At 38.8% G+C, this 25751-nt stretch overlaps 1 protein-coding gene across 1 annotated transcript in view; it reads right to left on the reverse strand.

The window, feature by feature from the left end:
* The window catches only part of CNTNAP2 (contactin associated protein 2), a 1647636-nt gene that overhangs the window by 821461 nt on the left and 800424 nt on the right, over nt 1-25751 (reverse strand). The window contains exon 8 of the mRNA XM_037889980.2: nt 23957-24221. Within this exon, the coding sequence (XP_037745908.1) occupies nt 23957-24221 (265 nt within the window). The remainder of the gene's footprint in view (nt 1-23956; nt 24222-25751) is intronic.

The raw sequence follows: 25751 nt of genomic DNA on the forward strand, positions 1-25751 counted from the left end.
TGTATTTAAATTAAAAAAAATCAATTTAAATTAAAGTTCATTATGATTTTACTTCCATAATTTGCTTTTGCCATTGTTCCTTTTACAGAAAAACAACACACATACCTAATTCTTTTTTTTAATGAAATCTATGAAAAAAGATTAATTGTAATAAGTAGAAGTTCTGTATAAGAAGCCTCGGGTTTAACATAACTGTATGGACAAACATACTTTCCACGGCCGTACAAATGAAAAGCAAGGGCCTGTTGTGCATATAAAGTATGGCAGAAAAATGAGCTAACTAAAGAGCTATTAACATAAAAAGCAACACTGGCTCTGAGCTGCATTTAATGTTATTCTGTATCATTTAAAACAGATTTCCAAAACATTAAATATCCTTTCAAGCTTGTTGGAATCTTGTTCCAGTAAAAGCTGATGTGCTTATTTCTGGATGTTTCCGCACAGCTGTTTTCAAAGTTCTGTAAAATTTGAATGTACTTAAAAACCAAACTGCAGAGCTATTCATTTTAAGATTTTTAATAATTTGCTACATTTTAATGAGAAAACATTCACACAAGAGAAAGCCTGTGTTAGAGGTGGAGAAGCAGTAGACAGAGACACATTGGCCTCAAAGATAAATTACCTTTTGCCTTTTCAATGTTTTAGTTGTTAAAATTAAAATAAGAAATCCTAAAAGCAGAATAGAAACTATTCTTTTAATTACTAAATTAAAATAAAATTATTAAAAGTATTTTAGCCAAGACTATGTCCTTCCCCCCCCCCCCCACATACACACTTTTATATTTATTGATGGTAGCGAAATTATATTTCAATTACAAAATCTACTTTACATTTTAAAAATATGACAAACTATATTGGGTGTGTTTATGGTCCTTAGCCCATTTCTACGGGAATAATGAATACTTTTAAAGGTAGAAATTGTAAATCAGTTTCCTACAGATATCTGTATGTGGTGTTTGCTTGCAATTAATCAAAGCATACTCTTTCTGCATGTTAATGGTTACCCCAGATTTAACAGCACAAGCTGAAAAACTTCTAACAAGGTTGAGGCAACTGGGAAATAGGAATGGACAGGTTCAGTTAATAAACCTGAATGGACTGCATAAGTGGAGAGAAGCACCAGATAATAAGGAAGAAAAATAAATTAATCTGGAATTAGTGAGTTAATCAACTAGTCATACTTTTCTTTATTAATGCCTTTAGCGTTAGTGATGTATAAAACAGGACAGATAAAATAAGATTTGACTAGAATCTTCACTTATTACTTGATCAAAACCTTCTCCCCCATCCCCGCCCAGGGAAATGTATCCACCCTTTGAAGGGTATATTACATCTGGCAGATATTCCCCTCCTCAGAATCATGGGACTTCAATGCCACAGAGAAATCTCTGAAGGATCTTAGCAGAAGGAAGGAAAAGGCAGTAGATCCAGGATGCTCTCTCCTCACTGAACTTTTGTTCCAAAGCTTGCTTAATGCATTTTGCTACCTCCAGCAGGGGACAGTATTTGGTCCACTGAGTTATTCCACTCTGGAGTGCATTAAAATGCTGTCTACTCTAGAAAAAAACAAGTAAATTACAACGTTTAGCTTTGTGTGTTGACCCTCCGTGGAAAGAGAGTGTTTTCCTCCTCTATAAACAATGAAGGACATATTTTCAAAAGTGGATTCTAAATGTGTGCACCAAAGTGTTTAGACTGAAATTCTGAACTTGTGTTTGTGCACCCCTGTGATGTTATTGACAAACTGTGACTGTATAGATCATTGTTGCAACCACTGTTATATATTTGCAGCAAATATTGTACAAAGGTTGTCGTGTGAGGTGTCTATGAAAAGGTTATGATTTGCTGGTTATGATTATGCTATCTGTATGCATGTATATTTTTTGTATTTAACGTTGTAAGTATTGTCTCTGTCCTGTCTGTATTTCAAATTTGTGCTACGCTTCTGGGTGACACCCCAGACAGTTTGGCATCAGCACTGCTTAGCATGCTTGATGGCCCATTAAGGACCATCAGCTATACAGCTGACCCATTGAGAGAAGGCAAATACACCTTGTGACTCAGCAAGGCATGCAGGGACATGCCTATGGACTGAACGCTAAGGTTTTTCCATGCCATGGGCTGAGTGGCTTGTGGTTGGAACAAAGAAAGCACAAGCCACATGGCAAAAGGACTATAAAAGGCATCATTATCATCATCTCCATTTTGTCTTCATTCCCGCTTCTGACCTCTGGAGGAACTTTGCTGCAAACTGAAGCTCTGAACAAAGGACTGAATGACCCATCCAAGCTGTGGATGTACTCCAGAGACTTGATTTAAACCGGCAGTTGATTCCATCACTGCTACAAGCCTAAACCAAGAACTTTGCCATTACTGTATGTAATTGATTCCATTTAACCAGTTCTAACTCTCATCTATATGTCTTTCTTTTTATAAATAAACCTTTAGATTTTAGATTCTAAAGGACTGGCAACAGCATGATTTGTTGGTAAAATCTGACTGCTATATTGAACTGGGTCTGGAGCTTGGTCCTTTGGGATCAGGAGAACCTTTTTTTCTTTTACCAGGGTATTGGTTTTCATAACCATTCATCCTTATAACAAGTGGCACTAGTGGTGATACTGGGAAACTGGAGTATCTAAGGAAATTGCTTGTATAACTTATGGTTAGCCAGTGGGGTGAGACCAAAGTCCTCTCTGTTTGGCTGGTTTGGTTTACCTTAATAGTAAAGGAACTCTAGCTTTGGACTGTAACTGCCCTGCTCTAAGCAATTTGTCCTGAATTGATACTCTCAGTTGTGTATCAGCATCGTTACAAGCCCAAATTTTAATTTGCATATGTAAATGATATTACTGGGTATGAAAAACTGATGTTTTGGGTACAAAAAATGTTCATTAGAATGGTATCAGTAGTTGTGTCCACAGATTAAGTCAATGCCTTGTTGTCTGTCTCCATGAAAACCTTTAATGTGTGTATCACACACATATATACATCATGTTTGCAAGTGAAATTAGATGACAGTATACTTACTTCCTCTGTAGACACAACCTTTTATATATAATCCTAATTCGCTTTGTACCTGTGTGTGTATATTTTGACAAAATAAAAATTAATATAATCATAACAGTACTCTCCCATGAACACTACAATCATTCCTGAATTAAGCCACATAGCACCTTCAGACCAGTATATTACTGAGATCTCCAATTTACAGATATCTAAACTGAGTCGCATAAAGTTTTAAGAGATTTGTCAAACGTCTCACCAAAAAAAACATACCCTATGGAAGAAACAAGGTTTCCTAACTGCCAGTCCTGTACTTGGAACAACAGCTTGTTTTTTGCAGCACAGATATATTCTAGTTCAAATAAGAATTAATTTAGGGAAATTCTATGGCTTGTGTTGTGCAGACTAAATGATCACAATGGTCCATTCTCGCCTTATGAATCTATGAATAATATACAGCCACTGATACAGGTAAGCACCTGGAAAGAAAACAACTGTATTTTTATGGGCCTTGGAACAACAATCTTCATAGAAACACAAACAAACATTTTTGCTTAAATGCTTTCCAATAGGGAGACCACCTGGGAGAGCTCAAGCAGGAAAGAGGAGATGTCTCATGATGATCCATTAACAGCTTCCACTTAAGGATGGTTAAGGGACAATTCCAGAACTATTAGCTCTGATGATTTGGACTGGTCCCCAGAATCAGTCTATGGAAATGGTTTGACCAGAAGGGGGCAAAGCCTACCAACACTTGCAGAACAAACATCTTGGAGAACAAAGGAACATAGCAAAATTTGAGAGTAAAACCCCACTGAGAAACCTCAGACACAGGAACCTGGTGGGTTGCCCGAAGATGCTTTGCCTGCATAGGTCATTATTGTGGGATATCTGTTTTGCCTAAAATATGGCTATGCATACAAATTATTTGTTTTAAAATTATTTTTTCTCTAATGCTTTTTTCCAACAACTAAATAAATATACATTGTTCTAAGAAGAGTCTAAGAATACCAAAGGTTGGAAGCTTCCAAAAACAAGAAACAAAGGTGCTCGAAACTCCGTTGACCCTACAAAGTGATAAGTGGTTGGTATAAGAGATGGACAGGGTGGTTTGACCCTGATCCTGGATCACGGAGTGGGAGAAATGTAAAATTCCATCCTGAAACAGAAAAGGCTAAAGGCCCAAGACCTGAGATAGATGCCCCCAGAGAGTCCAGAAAGGGGACAGAGTGCAGCTAGTCCCACAACAGAGAGAGTTAGCATTTGGCCACAAATAAATAAACCAATCTTCCTTCTCTCTCCCCCCACTGCCCCCACTACCACCTCCAAACACAACTTCACATTTGTCTAAGTATAAAAAGAAAACATTCTTTGTGCTTCACATTAAGTTTGTTCACAGCAAACTGATTTCCATATTTCATCTTGCCAAGTCAATATATAGTTTTATAGGTACTTTGCTCCCTTAACTGGCCAGTTCACAAATAGGATTCCATTCACGTTTTGTTCAGAATGTTCTTTTATGCATCTCTATGAATGCTGAGAAATCCCAATTGTCTTGTGAGGAAGTTATTTTTAATTCTGGTGTAATATCTCATGTTATATCATGCAGGAACTATTTATTGTTAACCCATTTAACAATAAATCCTGCAGTTTGAAAGGACTGAAAAAATAAATAGATCATTGGATTCCAAAAGGTAAGATGTTCCAGGTGGGATTACTGAGCGTGCAGGTCATTTTTTTTGTTTAATGGTTCCTTCGGATCTCTATCAAATGCAGGGTATGATTAATATTGTATTTTTCCACTACAAGGATAAGTGAATATATATTGGACTAGAACGTCTTCTCTGTATAGCTTGCTTATCTGAATCTAGCAGAAGTGGTAGTGTTTTAGGCATTCATTTTCAAGAATATCCTCCAGTATTGCAGGTGCTTTCAATTAAATGCTAGCACAATTATTTGTTCTTGTAGTTGTACCTACTTACTTTACAAAATCTGCACTGGCAATTCAGCTAATACATCTTCTAAATGGGTGCAATTGTGGGTGGAAATTACTGGGCCTGAAATTTACTCCCGGACTTTATCTGCTGGATTAAAGTTTCACCCACGACACTGATGGAGCCCTGATTAAAAATCCTATGTGACATCTTGGCTCCATTGAAGCTAATGGCAAAAGTCCCAATGACTTTAATAGGTTCAAGATTTTACCATCGGGCTTTTGGCTGTTTGGAATCAGTGTTTTCTGCAGAATGAGTTGGTGGACTATATTCAGTTCTTGGTGGAAGGGTGTTCGCATCTCATGAGGGCTGAGTAAAATACAAAGGACCAATGGGAACTATACCTGGTTGAGCTTTGGAATTGTTTTGTATATATTATTTCCACTTTAAAAATATCTTATGCTGTCTGTAAACAACAAGGGGATGAAACTGCAGGGTATTGGTGTGGAGTGGAGTATCCCAAATACATTCCTCCTTCTTGCTGTACAAACCACAGAGAGGGGGAATGGAGTGAGAGACATTGCATCTGTCTCTATGCCTTTGAAAGATCCCTCTTGCACTCGGGTGGTTCTCCTGAGACCTGATACACTGGCTATAAGGCCAGATTGTATGGGTGTGTGACATAAAAAGCTGCACCACACAGCATGAATTTATGATCCAATGTGTCCTTTCGTACCACTGCTGTAGAAATGAAGATACGCTGCTGATTACACTTCATAAGCACATTATTCTGTCGCACACTTCAGTGCTGCTAATACTGTTAGTGTAGTGTTACGAGTGCACATCCCATGGAACCAATTTTGCTTTCACTGAATATACAGATAATTATGTAAGTATCAAGGTTAAAATGTTAAAAATATTCTTGTGTGCAGCTAGAAACACATGTATTAGTTCTTGGAGTAAAGTAGATGAAAGGCTCAGACTGGCAATCATTTTAATGCATATATTGAGAACATTACATGAACTAAAATAGATGTTAAAATAGCTTTTAAAGGTTAATGGAAAATCATCTTTTGAGGTCATAAGTCATAACACTCTTACTTTATCAGTAAGAATCTGATAAAGCCATTTCAATGTCATAAGAAGAAAAACCTTTTTCAGCTTTTAAAAAAATGGAGACTTAAAACACTGCACACACAATTACTTCTTGAAACAAAAGGCAAAGTCATGCCAGTAAATGCATTTTTCTTTAGTAAGTAAATATTCAACAACAGAGATACGAGGCATATGCAAGATGTGTCCTCATTGCAATCTTTCCTTAAACCCCTACTTTGTATTAGAATAAACGATGTATTTTATAGTGCTGCTTCATGGCAAGAAAATTTAGATTCTTTACCAAATGCATAAAGCTAATGAGGAAACTTTCCAAAGACAATATATTCTGCTGTTCATCCAAAGGCACTTGGCTGCTCTGTTTCACCTCAGTGCTCATGTGCTGCTGCTTCAGCAGCATTATAAAATGGAAAGAAGTAGCATGCAAAGATGCCTGAAGGGACTCACCATCTTCTGCGAGACCAAAGTGAAGGCACAGCCAGCAACATGCATATAAGAAACATTTCCTTCTTCCCTGAGTTTATGTTTACACCAAAAAGTAACAGCTTCTGCCAGCTATACTCATAAAGTAGATATAGAACAACACATAGATGATGCCATTTCAAGGGAGCATTGCGTAAAAAGTTTACTTTTAAGACTATTACAAGTAATGCCAATACAGAATGCCAAAGGACACACCACAATTCTTCATGGCTACACTAACTTATAAAACAGCTAGGCCAAGTTAGTTTAAATAGGAGCTGCATTGCTCATGCAAAAGTTGAATTTCATCCCTAGGGCTAGGTTCTGTTCTCTGTTTCAGAGGTGTAAATCCAGATGTCAATAGAGTTACTCTGAATTTACACTGGCGTAACTGACAACAGAATCTCACCCCTAGTAGTTAAGTTTTATGCAACATAAAAGATGTATGTATGTCTGACATCTTTTCCTTTCATTATATACAAAAATGACTCTCTGCCTTCTAAAATAACACTCTCAAATCACAAGGGGCTGCCAGAAATCTGTCACAGATAGTAATCTATTTGCCCAGGCTCCTAACTAATAATGAAAGAGAAGAGACTGAGTGTCAGTTCCCAGCGCATAAATTAATGCTTCATATTCGCAATTAGGTCTTCTCAGTAAAAAACATGATCACGTTTGATATTGGTGCAACTTTTATTCATTTTAATATAAGCAACCAGTTAGTGATGTAATAGGATACATAGTCAAGTAACAATAACAAAAAGGATTAAAAGTTTGAAGCGGCAAAATTCAGCACAAATTAAAGAAAGCTTCAAGGACATTTTTACTAGGAATGGAATTCCTGTTTTGACTCTGAATAAAAAACCCCATGCTGTAAGGGAAAAGAAGGTCTCTTCTCCCCCTTTTGGAGAAAAGGGCAAAGGTATCTCTGAAAGATTTAATTTATTAAATGATAACTTCACCACTCTGCATTTCTGCACAGTATTTTATGTTGTATTGTTTGGCGTTTGGTTTTGGAAATTATATTAAATGTTTTCTATAAATGCACTTATCTGTTCAGGGTTAGCTGTACCTTTGATCTCTCTCTCTATCTCTCTATGTTCACATCTTTCCAGTAACAGACATAGTGCCTGTGTTTCTCTCGGAGTGCAATCCCATCATTCACCCCACTATTAGACTGGGGCTCCAGGACCTCTGCTCACCAACACGTTTCCTTAGCAGGTCCAGCTGGGCTTAGTGCCTGCCAGAGATTTCCCTTCGGGAGCTATGAACAGTAAGTAAATGCAGTGACACAGGACAATTTCTTCATAACAAAAAGCATTCCCCTGTTACTGGTGAACATGTTACAGTCTGCTTCTCTGCAGACACTGACTCTTCCTCTGTGTCTCAGGGCAGTCTTAATTTTATCCATTTCAAAGTTATTTTGTCTGCTCTGGGACTGTCGAATTCAGTCAAGACAAATTATACATTCCACCAGGGAGGCTGGAGATAGACCTCTTACATTTTGGCTCAGTGTATTGACAAGTAAGCACCAGCAACTAAGCATATTGTCTGCCTTTCTGCAGACCTACTGAGCCATAATTAAACAAACAGAATTGAATACTATATTCACAAAAATATCACAGATCTCTCCCTCAGTCTTCAGAGTATTTATAAAATGAGAGAGGAAATTGTGACAGGTGCCTGATGGAAGTGGGTCATCCTGAATTGACATATACTGCACTTGGATTGGGAAGTGAACCCAGATGCAACAAAACCCCTATGTTGTCTGAAAGAGTGGGGGGTTGGTGGTGGAACGGGCCGGGGGGGCGGGGGAGGGAGGGAGGCGTCTGTTTCCACCCAGGATATATACAGTTGTTCTACAATTCACAATGTGCAGATTATGCTGACAATAGTATGAGTGCTGTGGCCAGCAAAATAAATGCTGAGAATTTTAATCCAGCATGTAGCTCCAAATGATCCAGCCAGGAAAGGCCTTGGGTCAGCTTCTAGTGAAAGGATCAAGTCCTGGGAGAACAGGTGCATACAGTGGCACTCTCCACACATAGGAAGGTGCACTGGGGGATGTCTAACTGCATGGTGGAGAGGGGTTTGTCTTTATTGGTTACAGTGACACAGTTAGGGGTACCCCTTTTTACACATGTTCCCGACTACTTACGGGATATCAAACATACACCAGACAAGGTAGCTACCGGGGCAGTGTATTATTACGATCAAATTAGTAACTGATTAACTATGTGCTATGTTGACAGGAACCGTGTTTTTAGCCAACTATGCCCCTACCGGTTAGTAGGGAAGTAAAAGGCCACTGCGTGGGCTGGGCCTAATTTCAAAATAGGAAGCTTACATCTTCTTTCTTAAGACTCCAGGAAAAGCAGGAAACTACTACAACACAGTGATTTGTGCTTCCGTTTCTGCAGTCCCCAAACCAACAGTGAATTGAAGATCTAACTCATTACAAATTCTGAACATATTTTAAACTTCCCTAATATCTGATGAAAGATACATACAGGCGCAGGAGTCACCCTGTGCTATCACTGCCATATAGAGACATGCCCATGTGAAATCAGTGGAATAAGTAACCATTTACATTTAAGCAGGCAAGTGTTAGGGAAGCCTTGTCATACACTAGCTGTTTATGATATTTTTTAGTTTTCAAATTGGCAATGCAGAGTTGATGGAACTTCTAGGAGAAAGACTACCAACATAAATAATCAACCGCACAGGCCCTCAAAATGGAAAAGTCTGAGCTTCAGTGTGTAAGTCCAGTTCACTGCTCTGATCCCCAGCCAAATGCATACGATACAGGATTGGGTTAAAAAGATATTGAAAACTGAAGTTGGTTATGACAGGTTCCACATTTAGGACTGAACTTTGTCCCTTGCACCCTGGCCTGAAAGCAAGTGGAAGCAGCATGCTTTGGCCTCTGTAAGAAGGGATGCCCCCTTGAATCTCTACTGAGTAATCCAGGGGTAGTCAACTATTTTTTGTCAAGGTCCACATTTCTTCATCACGGTATAGTCAAGGTCCCGACTCCAGAGAAAATAATAATAAACAACAACAGTAATGATAAATATAAGTAAATACAAAGATTTTAGGGTCTCTTCAAAAGCATCTGGTGGTCCAGATTTGACCCAGAGTTCACCTATTGACTACCCCCTGGAGTAATCCCTTCAGGTTAATGCATAGTATGATGTTAAGGAACACTAGAGGCATCTCCAGACCTCCACGGATGGAAGGAGACTTACTCTGACCTCAACCGTTTGAGGATGAGAAGAGTTTAAGGAGAAGGAAAGACATGAGACTTTGTAGATGAGAAAAGTTTTGAGAGAGTTAAATCTCAGGTACCTAAGTCACAAAATGCTGAACTGGGAATAGAGTGTAAAAGTTCTGATTCCCAGTCTTCTAGCAATTAGAAAACATTTCCTTCACCCCCTTCCTATTACATGAAGCTTACACGAATATTCACTGGCACCTTAAGGACATCACTGCTAGAATGTGCATAAGCATAACCTAATGTTCCTTTCTTCACAGCTACTTTAATCGGAAAGCAATAATGGTGGTGGTGAAAAATCATGTTGAACTTTCTAAAGATAGAGAAGCCAACAACTATCACATTCTGACATGTCCTTTTTAACGACCTTTTAATACCAGCCTCTTGTTGTTCCAATAGGATTTAAATAGTTTTAAATAAGTCTCCTTCATCTTGCCAAATAAGATCTCAAGAGAGCTGTCCTTGGACGCAAATATGCATACTAACATAATACAGAGAAAGAAGAGCTTCTGAAGTAAAACCTCATGTGCTCTGGATAAAGGTAGAAAGACTGAGCAGCTGTCTACCATTCAGAACTAAGGGTCCCATTTTTCCCCCAATGATACCAATGGCAAAATTCTCGTTGACTTTGTTGGAGCGAGATTGGGCCCTAATTGAAAATGCCATCGTGATTCCCAAGCAAGGAAATGATTTGAAGATGACAACTATGGCAAGGAAAGTAACTAAGGCTGACCGTGCTGCCCATCAAACTTATTTAATTAAAAAATCATGGGTGATAAGGGTATATTTTCAAAGAGTTGTGTCCAGTTTTATCCATATCACTTACATACATTTTAACAGACAGCTGTGAAGCTAAAAATCCCATCTAGCTCTTTAATATTCTCTCTTTTCTTCCTAATAAAAAAAACCCTGCATAACAAAATGATTGCTTGAGTGGTAGTTATGATACCTGGCATATATCAGCCGTTCATCACTGAAATTCACAGTGTCTTGCAAAGGTCACTATGTGTTATGACACTGATGTTATATGTGGAGACACTGAAGCAGAGAGAGGTGAAGTGGCTTGCCCAAAGTCACACAGCCAGTCAGTAAGAATGCTGGGGACTGAACTCAGATCTCCTGATTGTGAGTCCCCGCAAGTATGAGACAAGGTGCAATGCAGGTAATGGGCAGTTTTATTAGTAGCAGTAATCTTTTTTTCAGTTGCTCCTCTATCACCTAGTTTGTAGAATGCAATCTCTGTATCTGGTAGTCATCTCTACAGTGAAAAGTCATTCTCTGTAAAGCAGAAATTACAAAAACTTGAGTCAACCTCATCAATTTTCTGAAAAGAAAAAAGACAGCAATGAAGAACTCCAGTCCCTCCCAGAACTGGTTTGATATCCTATTGCATTGTAATACAATAGTTCTATACCTAATACTTTAGATAACATGGAGAAAATACAACTACCTTGTTTAACCCAGAGCCAATAATATGTAGAGAGCCAGATGGGATTGCTAACCCAATGCCAGAAGGAGTGCTCCCTTCCCCTTTTACACACACACACACACACACTTTTTCCATTTGAATCCTTATTTAACAATGAAAGCAAAAACATTTCTTGAGATTCCCAAATGAAATGCCACTAGGTATTGTAGCTGGACCAGTAGTGCTTTAGATCTGTCACACAGCAACACTTTATTACCCCAAGGATGTTATCTTAACCCAGAGTCTAAAATATAAAAGAACTGTAATTCTGGCAACTTGAGACTCAGCAGAGACAAAAGAAAGGTGGAAAGCTTCCCAGAAAGATCCCATGGGGAGAAGGCGGATTTATCTAATGCAGATAAAGATGACAAAAAGATATTCATGTTCCAAGTTCTAATAAGTTTGTGCTTGACAGGACGAACCAGAGAAATAGCCTTGAGCAGAAGCTTGTATTTGGAATGAGATGTTAACTAAGGGGAGCTGGGAGAGGGAGAAAGGAACTCCAGGCAGAGGAATTAAATTTAATGGTGGAAGATTTTATGCATAGTGGAAACTTCTCTGTTAAGATATTAAGGGCCAAAGGGACAATGTCCCTTTGCAGGGATTTATGCTGTAGATTGTGTTAAAAATCCAAGAGCTCTTCATAGAGCCTGTTGTATTTAGATTGAGTTGAGGATGTTTGAACAGGAAAGGTCAAAGCTGTCTGTGAAAAGCCATAAAGTGAGAAGGTAAACATGCGATAAATCAGGGGATTATTTCAGAATCAGCCACCATGAAAACTTTGCCTTTCCTCTGTAGGAATGGAAGTCATTTTGCTCACTGAGCCATGGGTATGTGGTTTGTCATCAAGGAACAGAGGTAAGCTCTCACAGAATTTCACAGGAGTAGCATTTGAGTGTTCTGACATTGCTTCCCTATAGTGAGATTTGTGGTTATTAGTGACATACCAGGGTTTTTCCCCCTGCTAGTGAAATTGAGATATGTGGTTTGGATGATCAAAGCATTCCAAAGTTTTGATACCTTTCTGAACTATAACTCAGTTTAAAGGAGCTTGTTGGTCTGCAAACCTGAGCTAGAAATCTCACTAGAAGAGGCTTTTAGGCAGAGTAAGAAGAGAAGGAGATCATTTCCCTTTCCATCTTCCAAAGGGCCAAGTGCTTCCACGTATATTTGAAGTCAATCCGGATTGACAACAGTGACTTCAGGGAAGTTATTCAGAAGTTACCCTATGCAAGCAAGAGCAGAATTTGCCCCCTGCCCTCCCAAAATAAATAAATAAATGCATAGTCCTTTTAAAATCAGGAGGAAAAGGAAATCTCTGGACTGTTTAGCTCTGAGAGTCTTTCCTCTTTCTAATGTGTATGTTGACCAATATCTGACTATGCACATATTAATTAGAGTTAACTCTGTATAGTAAAGGTCAATTGGCTAGTTGTATTCTAGATATATAGACAAGCTTTAGGTACTTCACACCGGCATAATCCTATCCCATTCAGTAGGCTATTCACTGACACTCTGTCTTATTTATTGTTCTTTCTCACGGAGCCAGATTCACCTCCCACTTACACCAGTTTTACATTGGAGTAACTCTGTTGACCAAATGGACTTAGCTCCTGATTTACTCTGGTGGAGGGAAGAGCAGAATCAGGAGTCTGCATGACAGCTGCCTCTGCCTTCCATATTGGGAGATCTGTCCCCTTCCCTTCTCTTAGCTCAACAGTGCTTATTGGAAGTAAATTTTTGACCAACCGTTTTTTTTATTTCCCGCAGCCCTGTTTGATCCTTTTGGGGCTAAAAACTAAAAGCCCATGGGACAAAGAGAAACCTGGCTGAGCAAACAGTCAGTAAAGTGACATAATCTGACGTAAAGGGGTGGAATATCTCCTCTCCTTCCTTCTCCATTTCTTTTACTTATTTCATGCTGGAAACAACTTCCCAAATAATACACATAACCAGCATGCAGTTAAATAGTGTTAAGAATAGAATACTGCTCAGTCTGTTTGATGGTAGAACTGAGTCTTTGTGAAATGAAATATGATGTAAAGTCACAGTCAGATAAAGCTTGCCATGAGCTACAATCTATTCACCCAAATCCTTTTTATTGCATGCCTTGTGGACCTCTCACAGTCAGCTTATTTGTGTATTATAAAGATGCAAAGGCAATGCCAGAAAAATCCCTAAAGTAACACACATAACCTCTAGCTAGCATTGAACAAGAGGATGTAAATTGTTGTAGCTCAAATCTATGCCCCTATACTAAGTGAGACTGGGAATGAATGGTATAGTTCAATAAATTGTTGGTCATACTCTCTCCTCTACAAATAATTTGGATTGTCTCAGTATTTGGCATTCCTGATTTGTGTTACCTATGCTTTATCCACCAGTTATACAGACAGACAAACCGGAAGGCTTTTGAGTCATTAATGGATTAAGTACCAATCCCAACTATTGATAATGAATTACTAGCATTAATGAGAAAAACCAAAGGGTCAAATTGAAAAGGAAAATACTTTTTTTTCCACCTGATAATTTTTTTATCTGATGAAAGAATGGCTGGCAGTCTTTACTGAGGGGGTGATCTTTACATTCTCTTCTAGAGATTGGAGGCAGCCTACAAATTGAAAACGAGACTGAGTCCCTACACTGTTAACAAAACTCAGGGTCTTAAACTCTGCTTGTTTTAGACAGATGCCAAACTGAAAAAGATGCCCCCTCTGAAGCCATTTCAAATATTGCAGCATCCAAAATTGAGTGTTAACATTCTGTGCTGTGAATCCAAATAGGCCCTCTTTAAAAATTCCCCTGCATCTCTCTCTACTTCACTTTCCCCATCCATAAAATTGAGATAATAATACTTACCTACCTCACAGGGGGGCCTTAAGGAATATCTGCCTGATGTACTCTTATTTTTACTCACACAGGTCATTACACTGAAGTCAACAGGACTAGTCAGAATAGTAAAAGTTTAGGAACGAGCCTCAAATCCTCACAAGTTTGGTAAATTCTGTACTTGTTCACAAAAGCTTTCTTCAAAACAAAGCAAACAAAAACAAAAAACTCCAACACTTTACAAAGTGTAAATGGAAGTAGGTCATTTGTTATAACAGAGATTTTTCACACATACTCTCTCTCACACACACAACTTCCCAGAAAAATCTGCCTTTTGCCATCGCACACATACACACTCTCAACACTGATTTCATTTTTTTGCAAATCCATGTGATTTTCCCACCACTTTTAGTGCCAGTGTGAGGGAAGTATACAAACCCTATGCCTGGCAAAACGTGCTGGTGCCTGATTGGCTGCTCCCTGCAGCCCTTTTTCTGGTTGGCTGCATCTCATGCAGCTGCTCTAAGCAGCTTGGAGGTCCCACATCCCCTGCTCTTTTCTGGGAGAAGTATGGTAGCACCGTGAGGCCTCCAACAGTGGGGCTCCAGGCCTAATACACCCCATCACATGTATCTTAGTGAATAAAGTCCTAAAATTTGGCATGAGATTCTTGGTGTGTTTGCCATGAAACTAAAACTGATGTCTCTGGATATCAAACCTCATTTAAAACTGTTTAATGTTGGACAGTTTCAGTCTCATGTTAAACCGTGATACTTTGGGCCCATATATTCCCTTTAAATTAATACAGCAGGCCAGAGTCTGGCAAGTGGTGAAACACTGGAATGCGTTACCTAGGGAGGTGGTAGAATCTCCTTCCTTAGAGGTTTTTAAGGTCAGGCTTGACAAAGCCCTGGCTGGGATGATTTAACTGGGACTTGGTCCTGCTTCGAGCAGGGGGTTGGACTAGATGACCTTCTGGGGTCCCTTCCAACCCTGATATTCTATGATTCTATGATTCTAAGTGTCCTCTGAAGGAAGAGAGCCTCAATCCAGCTTTGGGACAATTCCTTTGTGTTAATTCCCATTTGTTCAGTTAATTGACAACCCCAGAAGCACCAGACAGAGATCTGAGCCTTTTAGGATTGGAACTGAGTGGGAATATCCCCCAGACATTGCAGAGCCAGGGCCTGAGTGCTAGGTTCCTGCTCAGAGCCTAAGGCTGGCCCTGGGGAAGGATCTTTGGTTAATTCAGAGATTATATTTAGTACCAGTTTTATTACTAGAAATTGAACATTGCCACAGCAGAAATTAACATCAAAAGGAGGATCTGAAATTAACCTCACTTGCACTGATAACTTCCTAATAAGAAGCAGTCATTGATACTTTTCTCCTGATATGCTTGCCACTTTTCCATTTAGGAAAATTTGAACACTAGAAATATAGTCTATGATGTTGGGTTTTGGTGATTATTTTGTCAATAATGATTTCCACCATTTTACTTTCATGGTGTTTATTGAATTTTAGCTGTTTTAAAATGAACAGAAGGTAATTTAGGCCAGATCCTCAGCTAGTGTAACATCAGGCCACACTAGGGGAATTGCTCAACCTTGCTTGGAGAGACAGTAATGCTCACCTAACTCTGAAGGGGGGTGGGGGGAAACAAAGCCAAGAGGGAGGAAAGGACATGATAAAAGGAAGAAACATTTGCCATGCTCTTCCTCTCTCTTCCACCTACACCTACAGATACCACATCAGGTGACTGAAGCACTGATCAAAGGGGAGATCCTGGCTGAAGAGCAATCAGCCAGCCTGTGGTGAGAAGCATCTAAGTTTGTAAGGGCATTGGAAGCGTTAAGATCAGCTTAGAATGCATTTTGATTTTACTTCATTTGACCAAATCCGACTTGTTATGCTTTGACTTATAATCACTTAAAATGTATCTTTGTAGTAAACAAATCTGTTTGTTTATTCTACCTGAAGCAGTGTATTTGGTTTGAAGCATGTCAAACTCCCCTTGGGATAACAAGCCTCGTACATATTAATTTCTTTGTTAAATTGATGAAGTTATATAAGCTTGCTGTGTCCAGCAGGCATAACTGGAAACTGAAAGACAGAGGTTCCTAGGGTTGTGTCTGGGACCAGAGATATTGGCTAGTGTCATTCAGTTGCAAGTAGTTGGGAGCAGCTTACATGCCAGAAGCTGTGTGTGAACAGCCCAGGAGTGGGGGTTCTCAAAGCAGAGCAGGGTAAGGTTGCCTTCCAGAGTCAAGGATCAGAGTGACCTAGCAGATCACCGGTCTAGACAACCCCAGAGGGGAACAGCACACTATCTGAACATAAGAATGGCCATATTGGGTCAGACCAAAGGTCTATCTAGCCCAGTATTCTGTCTTCTGACAGTGGCCAATGCCAGGTGTCCCAAAGGGAATGAACAGAACAGGTAATCATCAAGTAATCCATTCCTTGTCACCCACTCCCAGCTTCTGGAAAATAGAGGCTAGGGACACCATCCCTGCCCATCCTGGCTAATAGCCATTGATGGACATATCCTCCATGAATTTATCTAGTTCTTTTTTGAACCCTGTTATAGTCTTGACCTTCACAACATCCTCTGGCAAGGAGTTCCACAGGTTGAGTGTGTGTTGTGTGAAAAAATACTTCCTTTTGTTTGTTTTAAACCTGCTGCCTATTAATTTCATTTGGTAGCCCCTAGTTCTTGTGTTATGAGAAGGAGTAAATAACACTTCTTTATTTACTTTCTCTACACCAGTCATGATTTTATAGACCTCTATCAGACCCCCGCTTAGTCATCCCTTTTCCAAGCTGAAAAGTCCCAGTCTTATTAATCTCTGCTCATATGGCAGCCGTTCCGTATGCCTAATAATTCTTTTGACCTTTCCTGAACCTTTTCCAATTCCAATATATCTTATTTGAGATGGGGCGACCACATCTGCACGCAGTATTCAAGATGTGGGCGTACCATGGATTTATATAGAGGCAATATCATATTTTCTGTCTTATTATATATCCCTTTCTTAATGATTCCCAATTTTCTGTTTTCTTTTTTGACTGCCGCTGCACATTGAGTGGATGTTTTTAGAGAACTATCCACAATGACTCCAAGATCTCTTTCTTGGGTGGCAACAGCTAATTTAGACCCCATCATTTTATATGTACAGTTGGGATTATGTTTTCCAATGTGCATTACTTTGCATTTATCAACATTGAATTTCATCTGCCATTTTGTTGCCCAGTCACCCAGTTTTGAGAGATCCTTTTGTAGCTCTTCACAGTCTGCTTGGGACTTAACTATCTTGAGTAGTTTTGTATCATCTGCAAATTTTGCCACCTCACTGTTTATCCCTTTTTCCAGGTCTGGGCCCAGTACTGCCCCACCACTATTCACCTCTCTCCATTCTGAAAACTGACCATTTATTCCTACCCTTTGATTCCTATCTTTTAACAAGTTACCAATCCATGAGAGAACCTTCCCTCTTATCCCATAACTGCTTACTTTGCTTAAGAGTTTGTGGTGAGGGAACTTGTCAAAGGCTTTCTGAAAATCTAAGCAGACAATATCCACTGGATCCCCCTTGTTCACATGCTTGTTGACCCCCTCAAAGAATTTTAGTAGATTGGTGAGGCATGATTTCCCTTTAGAAAAACCATGTTGACTCTTCCCCAACAAATTATGTTCATCTACGTGTCTGACAATTTTGTTCTTTCCTATAGTTTCAACAAGTTTGCCCAGTACTGATGTCATGCTTACCAGCCTGTAATTGACAGAGTCACCTCTGGAGTCCTTTTTAAAAATTGGTGTCACATTAGCTATCCTCCAGTCATTTGGTATAGAAGCTGATTTAAATGATAGGTTACAGACTACAGTTAGTAGTCCTGCAATTTCACATTTGAGTTCCTTCAGAGATTGTGGGTGAATACCATCTGGTCTTGGTGACTTACTACTGTTTAGTTTATCAATTTGTTCCAAATCCTCCTCTAATGACACCTATATCTGGGACAATTCCTCAGATTTGTCACCTAAGAATAATGGCTCAGGTCTGGGTATCTCCCTCATTTCCTCAGCCGTGAAGACCAATGCAAAGAATTCATTTAGTTTCTCCGCAATGGCCTTATCGTCCTTGAGTGCTCCTTCAGCATCTTGATCGTCCAGTGGCCCTGCAAGTTGTTCAGCAGGCTTCCTGCTTCTGACATACTTAAATTTCTTTGGTATTTCTTTTTGAGTCTTTGGCTAGCTGTATTTCTAATTCTTTTTTGGCCTTCCTAATTGTATTTTTACACTTTGTTTGTCAGTATTTATGCTCCTTTCTATTTTCCTCACTAGGATTTAACTTCCACTTTTTAAAGGATAAAAAGAAAAGGAGTACTTGTGGCACCTTAGAGACTAACCAGTTTATTTGAGCATGAGCTTTCGTGAGGATGACTTTTTGCCTCTCACTACTTCTTTTACTTTGTTGTTTAGCCACGGTTCTCTTACTATGTTTGTTTGTTTTTTAATTTGGGGTATACATTTAAGTTGAGCCTCTAATATGGTGTCTTTAAAAAGTTTCCATGCAGTTTGCAGAGATTTTAGTTTTGGTGCGGTACCTTTTAATTTTTGTTTAACTGATCTCCTCATTTTTGTGTAGTTCCCCTTTCTGAAATTAAATGCTTCAGTGTTGGGCTGCTGTGGTGTTTTCCCCGCCACAGGGATGTTACTATGGTCACTATTACCAAGCTGTCCAGCTATAATCACTTCTTGGACCTGATCCTGTGCTCCACTTAGGACTAAATCAAGAATTGCCTCTCCTCTTGTGGGCTCCAGGACTAGCTACTCCAAGAAGCAGTCATTTAAGGTGCCAAGAAATTTTACCTCTGCATCCCGTCCTGAGATGACATGTACCCAGTCAATATGGGGATAGTTGAAATCCCCCATTATTATTGAGTTTTTATTGTAATAGCCTCTCTAATCTCCCTGAGCATTTCACAGTCTCTATCACCATCCTGGTCAGGTGGTTGGCAATATATCCCTACTGTGATATTATTTATTATTATTAATTATTATTATTATTATTATTATTATAGCATGGAATTACTATCCATACAGATTCTATGGTAGTTTGGTTCATTTAAGATTTTTACTTCATTTGATTCTACACTTTCTTTCATATATAGTGCCACTCCCCCACCAGCATGACCTGTTCTGTCCTTCTGATATATTTTGTTTCTTGGTATTACTGTGTCCCATTGATTATCCTCATTCCACCAAGTTTCTGTGATGCCTATTATATCAATATCCTCATTCGATACGAGGCACTCTAGTTCACCCATCTTATTATTTAGGCTTCTAGCATTGGCATATAAGCACTTTAAAAACGTATCACTTTTTAGCTGTGGCCTATTAGATGATGTAATTGAGTAACATTTTTTATCATTTGACTGTTTCTCAGCAGATCCTACCTGTATTTTATCTTCCATACTCTCCTCCTTACTAGGACATAGAGAATCTCCATTAGTAGATTGTCCCGTAAGCGATGTCGCTGTCCAAACCACGTGCTCCTCTATACCTGTCGACTTTCCCCCAGCCCTTAGTTTAGAAATTGCTCTACAACCTTTTTAATGTTAAGTGCTAGCAATATGGTTCCATTTTGGTTTAGGTGGAGCTCATCCTTCCTGTATAGCAGTGTTTGGCAACCTGCGCCCCGTGGGCCTCATGCGGCCCATCAGGGTAATCTGATTGTGGGCCACGATATATTTTGCGGACATTGACCATCCACAGGCATGGCCCCCTGCAGCTCCCAGTGGCTGTGTTTCGCCGTTCCTCGCCAATGGGAGCTTTGGAAAGTGGTACGGACTGCAGGGACATGCTGGCCACTGCTTCGTGCAGCTCCCATTGGCTGGGAATGGAGAACCGTGGCCACTGGAAGCTGTGGGAGGCCATGCCTGTGGATGGTCAATGTCCGCAAAATGTCTCGCAACCCGCAATTAGCTTACCCTTCTGGGCCGCAGGTTGCCCACCACTGTTATATAGGCTCCCCCTTTCCCAAAAGTTTCCCCAGTTTCTAATAAATCCAAACCCCTCCTTCCTACACCATTGTTTCATTCATGCATCGAGACCCTGAAGTTCTGCCTGTCTAACTGGCCCTGCTACCATGGAGGTCCTGGACTTCAATCTCTTACCTAGCAACCTAAATTTGGCCTCCAGGACCTTTCTCCTATCCTTCCCTGTTATCGGTACCTACATGTACCACGACCACCACTAGCTTTTTACTTTTGAATGTTTATCGTTTAATATAAGATATCACCCCAAATAACGTTGCTAGTTAGCATCACAATCGCAGCTGAAGGTCATAATGTTAATTCTGGACATCCTCTCTCACCCAATCTCTGCTCATCCCTTGCTTTCTCCTGTCTTCACTGCTTCTGACACAGTCCATCTCATTCATTATATCTGTCCAACTGTGCAGAAGGCACATTGTTTTTGAACAAAATTGCATTAATGTAGCTTCCTTCCCAAACAGTGAAAGGAAGAATGTTCAACAGACTTCAAACCTCAAGAGGTTGGAATTTGGTCAAAAGAATCTCTAATATACAACATTTTAATATATGCAAAACACCCTCAAAATGTAATATTTATTGCTGGGGCCTGAAAATACCATAACAGATTTTCCCAAAGTACGCCCTTATATTTGAAAATGAATTTTCCATAAACCCTTTTGCATTTGCTTTCTGTAAATACTTGAGCAATCAAGTTCTGCTAATGGAAAACACATTTTAAGCTGAGGAAAGAAAGTTCATGATTGCACCCTATTACCTCAGGGAAGAAGTAAAGGCAATTGATCAGCAATATAGTGAGGATTTAAATTAAACTACTTTACAGAATTCTGGATGAATATAGCACTGCAGCATTATATAAAATGACAATAGGAGCAGCAGAATTGCCATTAAAGACAAACAATAAACCTCCTTTAGAGCCCTCAAATTAACAGCAGTGCTCACTTTTCTTACCACAGTCAATTTATTCTCCTTGATGATTACTTGATTCTATTGCCTCTAAACTTTGCAGTTGTACCTAGTATCTTTTACAATGACCTGTAAACCATTCATCTCACTGACATCAATAGGTAGCAATAAATATGGGTATAGGTGCTATGAGGCTGCTAGAAATGCAAATGACTCAGCAAATGTTCTATAAAATACCATGAAAATATGTAAAATAAGAGCTGCCTGTCTGTACATAGACAACATATTCAATCTAATTAAATATGAAAGCTCTGCCAAGATGACAACAAAAGCTTCAGCTGATATATCATCTGAATCTTACCAGACATCACAAGGCACTGTACAACAGAGGCATCATATTTTAATAAGAGAATCTGGAGTATCAAGTAATCATTTAGAAGGATGGGAATTTAATTAGCAAGTCATCAGTTTTGACAGAGAACTAGAGTCTTCTACTTACCCTCATATGCATACACAATTCAAGCACACTGATTCTCAAGCGACAATAAGGAAGTAAAATGGATCAAAAGACATGCAGGATGACTATCCAAACACAAATGCGTCTAAAGATAAAAATGTACTACCAAGCATATTATTAATATTATTGAGCACCATAAGGCACCCATAACCATAATATACAGCACCAATGGAAGCAAGGACCAAGAATAGTAAACACAGTCATAAAATGAAATGGCTGTATGTGATTCCTGGACTATTGATTAAACCATCCAGGTAGATTGGAAGGATTTCTTTTGGAGGAAGAAGTCATTGTGTCTTGATGTTAGGTTACAGCTGTGTAAAATCCAGTGGCTTATTTTGGCAGAGGTTTGAGCAAACATTTTTTATTCCTCTTCATGCGAGTCCGCTTCACAAAATGTTAACTGATGTTTTATATGGTTTCACTCCAAGTCAAGCTTCAGGCAAATTAATGGCAACTTGGTGAAATTTTAAGGACTCCAAATATTTTGCTGAATAGATTGTGAAATCTACTTCCAGAACAAATTGATGATGATTCAAAATGCAATGCAAAAGTATTCTGACAGCCCCCTATGGCATCAGGAAGAAACTTTCTTTAAACCAGACTTTGGGGCAGCAGAGCAAGGAAGCAAGCAGGTGGAGGGGCAAGGTACTTATTGTTAAGAGGTGCCAGCACATGAGCCAAAATGTTCCCTCTCCATTCCCTGCACTATATCCAGAGCACTACTGACTCTTATCATTTGTACATTATAAATACGCAGGAAAATAAAATAAAATCTACAGTGTTAATATTGCCAAGCTAAAACAACAACAAACAATACCTAGCCACCAAATCTAATAGTAAAAATACCATAAAACATCACTGACATATTTCATAAAATGTTCCAATTCCACCAACTCAGAACAAAATACATTTAGATTTTTTTTTAAATGGTGCTATGACTATTATATTATATTCAGTTCTACTTCCAAACAGGTTACACACTCCTCTAATTTTAGATTTGTAGCAAAAGTTTTATTCAGCTCTATTTTATGCCTTAGTGAGCTGAAAAGAAAGAAAAGAACTCATAAAAATATTTCCACACATCAAATAAATTCGCAAAAAGAAAAGGAGTACTTGTGCCACAAGTACCTATCAAATAAATTGTTACTGTCCTGATTCATCCACATGATAAATACTTTTATTTAAAAAAATACAAAGCATTTTTCTTGTTTTACACTTCCTCAAAGCTCCCTTTTAAAATTATTAATTGTGTACAGCATGAATATTCAGCTAGTACACTTCAGATAGGTTATCTATGAAAAGTGGTTTCTTTTTCTCCCCATCATGCTAACCTCTGAACACTGATAGAACAGAAATATTAGGTGAAGATTAAAGTATATGCCCCACCCTTCTCCCCCCAAAAAGTTCAAATTTAAGTCTATGAAGTTCTTGGTGAATTAATAGCTATATATCATATCTGGCATTAGCCTGACCTCAATTCTAGAAAATGTATCACACTGACATACAGAGCACTTGGATTTGAAAGCAAACTTGGGTAACCTAGCTCACCATGACAATGATCAGGTACACTGTTGGGCATATCTTTACTGGGAAAATGCATCACATTAGAAAATATGTTGACTGACATAGCTTACCTAACACAATGTTGCCCACAATACTGCCTTTAGGATGGACAAAGACAAACATGTTTAAAAGCACACTAGCTGGTCATGATTTACCATTGGATAATTACTTTTCAAATCTAACCCAACTCTAAGGTTAACCATGTTTTTTTTAAACATGACTGCCCTCATCCACGCTAAGATAAAAATAGTATCTTTCACCATATTAGTTCAAATGTGTTATTTTCCCCACTATAGATGTACCCACTGATGGTCTCTGGGGAAATGAAGAGGTAGAAGGTTGAATGAACATGAGAGGTTCCAATCTCCATACTGACAGATCAGACTGACAGCAACCTTTGAAATGGCTATGCTGTCTGCCCTTTGAGAGGGAGGAAAAATAAATGCTGCTTTGATAATGGAGCAAGGGATAAAAAGACAGAAAACTCAATAACCATTAGAAAGGAAAAATGTAGCATAACCATACTCTAATACTTGAGAAATGTCCTTAGACCAACTATAAATGTTTGCTTAGCACAACTATTCAAAACAAAATGAGGCAGAGAATACTAAGGATGAGATGAGAGGAAGTTATAAAAGAAAATACCATTTTCACATCTTCCACCTCTCGTTCATCAAAGCATAAAATAAATGATTTCATTAATCTACAATAAAAAATGTTGTTAAATTTGGAACTTAAAGTCCAAGGGATAAAACTCTTTCAATTTTGAACTCACTGTGGTTGTTGTGAGACTTACAATAAACCCGAAACCCTGAAAATCTGCTTACCTGATGAGATGTCTATTCGGTTCTTCTTCACCTGGGTGACATTGATGTGAACACTGACTTTGCCTTCAGTCAGGTCAATCTCGACATTACCCAATCCATCGGCAAAGTTGCTGAACAGGAGAAGTCCATTGGGGTTCCAGGTCCGAAACTGGAAATTGACTGAAAGCAGGTCCTGATTCAGGCGACCAAGCACTTCCAGGTAACTGGTAGCATTGAAAAAGACAGGCACTGTATGTGGTTCCACACACGAAAAACTTAAGTTTCCCTAAAACAAAAACAAAAAGCACAAAACCCCAAACTTAAATACAGTGTTTAAACTTTTCTACATCCATAAATAGTGCTAGAAATGTGTGGTTTCTGAGTATGAGCTTCATTCTATTTATGAGACTTCAACTGAAGTAAATGTGTGGGGCATTTTGCATGTTAAAATGCATGAGAGGCAGGTTATGATGATGAAATAAGCACATATGTTTAGATGTAAAGATTACTGACCAGGGATGAATTATATATGGTGACCTAACAGTGACAGACTTTGCATGTCATTACTAATCCCCTGAGGAGCAAAAATGATTTTTTTAAAATTTTTTTAATTTTTAATTTTTTTTTTTTAAGAAAAATAAATCCTAAAGTATCATTGACTTTCTTCTATAGCAGACAGACACCAATCATGGGAAGAGCATGATTCCCCTCACTTACATATCTCCTATGTGCTAGTACACAGTGCTCCCATGCCAGATACAAATTTAAAAGTAAGCAGCTTTTGTGGCATTATAGTATTCAAATTGGAAGTTTTTATAGATGCAATCCAACGTATCAGATTGACATTATACAAAGTGCCAGAAAGTTATACGGCCTGGCATCCTGCCTCTAGAGGGCAGTATAATTAGCAGATTTACTATTTAGCTGTCATCAGCACAGAAGTTCTAACTATGTAAGACATCCTGAGTCTAAAAAAATAAAAGTGTTTATTCTGAACATGTTAAAGACCAGTGTCTGTCTTTATTACAATCCCAGTGTTACAGTATCATTTTAACACACATCTGGAACATATATCACACAACATTATATTCAAGAGTTTAGGGACTTCACTGTTTCAAAGAGTTATTGAAGCTTTTAATTCACAGCATGAATGAGGAGCATGATAAACACCTAACTGATAAAGGCTAAGGACCATCTTCACTGCTTTACTGTAAGCGAGTCCCAGTGAGCTTGCCTAGAGATTTTCACCTTGAGGTTTTAATTGACTGAAATTTTACCCAAGTTAGTTAATACATTTGTAAACATTAGTTTGAACATCCCCAAACATTTGTTACAGAATCCTCTAGGTTGAGCCCTAGGGTAAATCACAAATTTTGTATCCTGGAACAAAAATTTGCAGAGTATCCAGACTAGCTTTTGCAAATATGTTAACTACATTGAATTAATTGACTGCCAATTAACTGGGAGTAACTACTCCTGTGTAGACAAGTTAGTCCTGCATAGACACAGAGCACCACAGTGTCTCTGAAGAGCTGACATTCTGTGATGGCACTTCAATGGTGACATACCAGGTACACAAGGCAGCATTCTAAGTGTTTTGTCCTAGTACTTAGTGAATTAATCAGCAGTATGTGGCACACGTTATCATGCATTTAAGAGTTCTTGTTGCTTTATTACTGTGATATTTATTATCTGAGATTTTCCTCAGGACAAAGATGCCTCGGCTTTCACAACTGATTGACATTCTGTCTTGAACTGTTAAATCTCTCTTGCCTCTAATGCATGGGAGAGTTGCATATGTAACTCCCACAATTAC

Source organism: Chelonia mydas, chromosome 2 (genome assembly GCF_015237465.2).
Source record: "Chelonia mydas isolate rCheMyd1 chromosome 2, rCheMyd1.pri.v2, whole genome shotgun sequence".
NCBI lineage: Eukaryota > Metazoa > Chordata > Testudines > Cheloniidae > Chelonia > Chelonia mydas.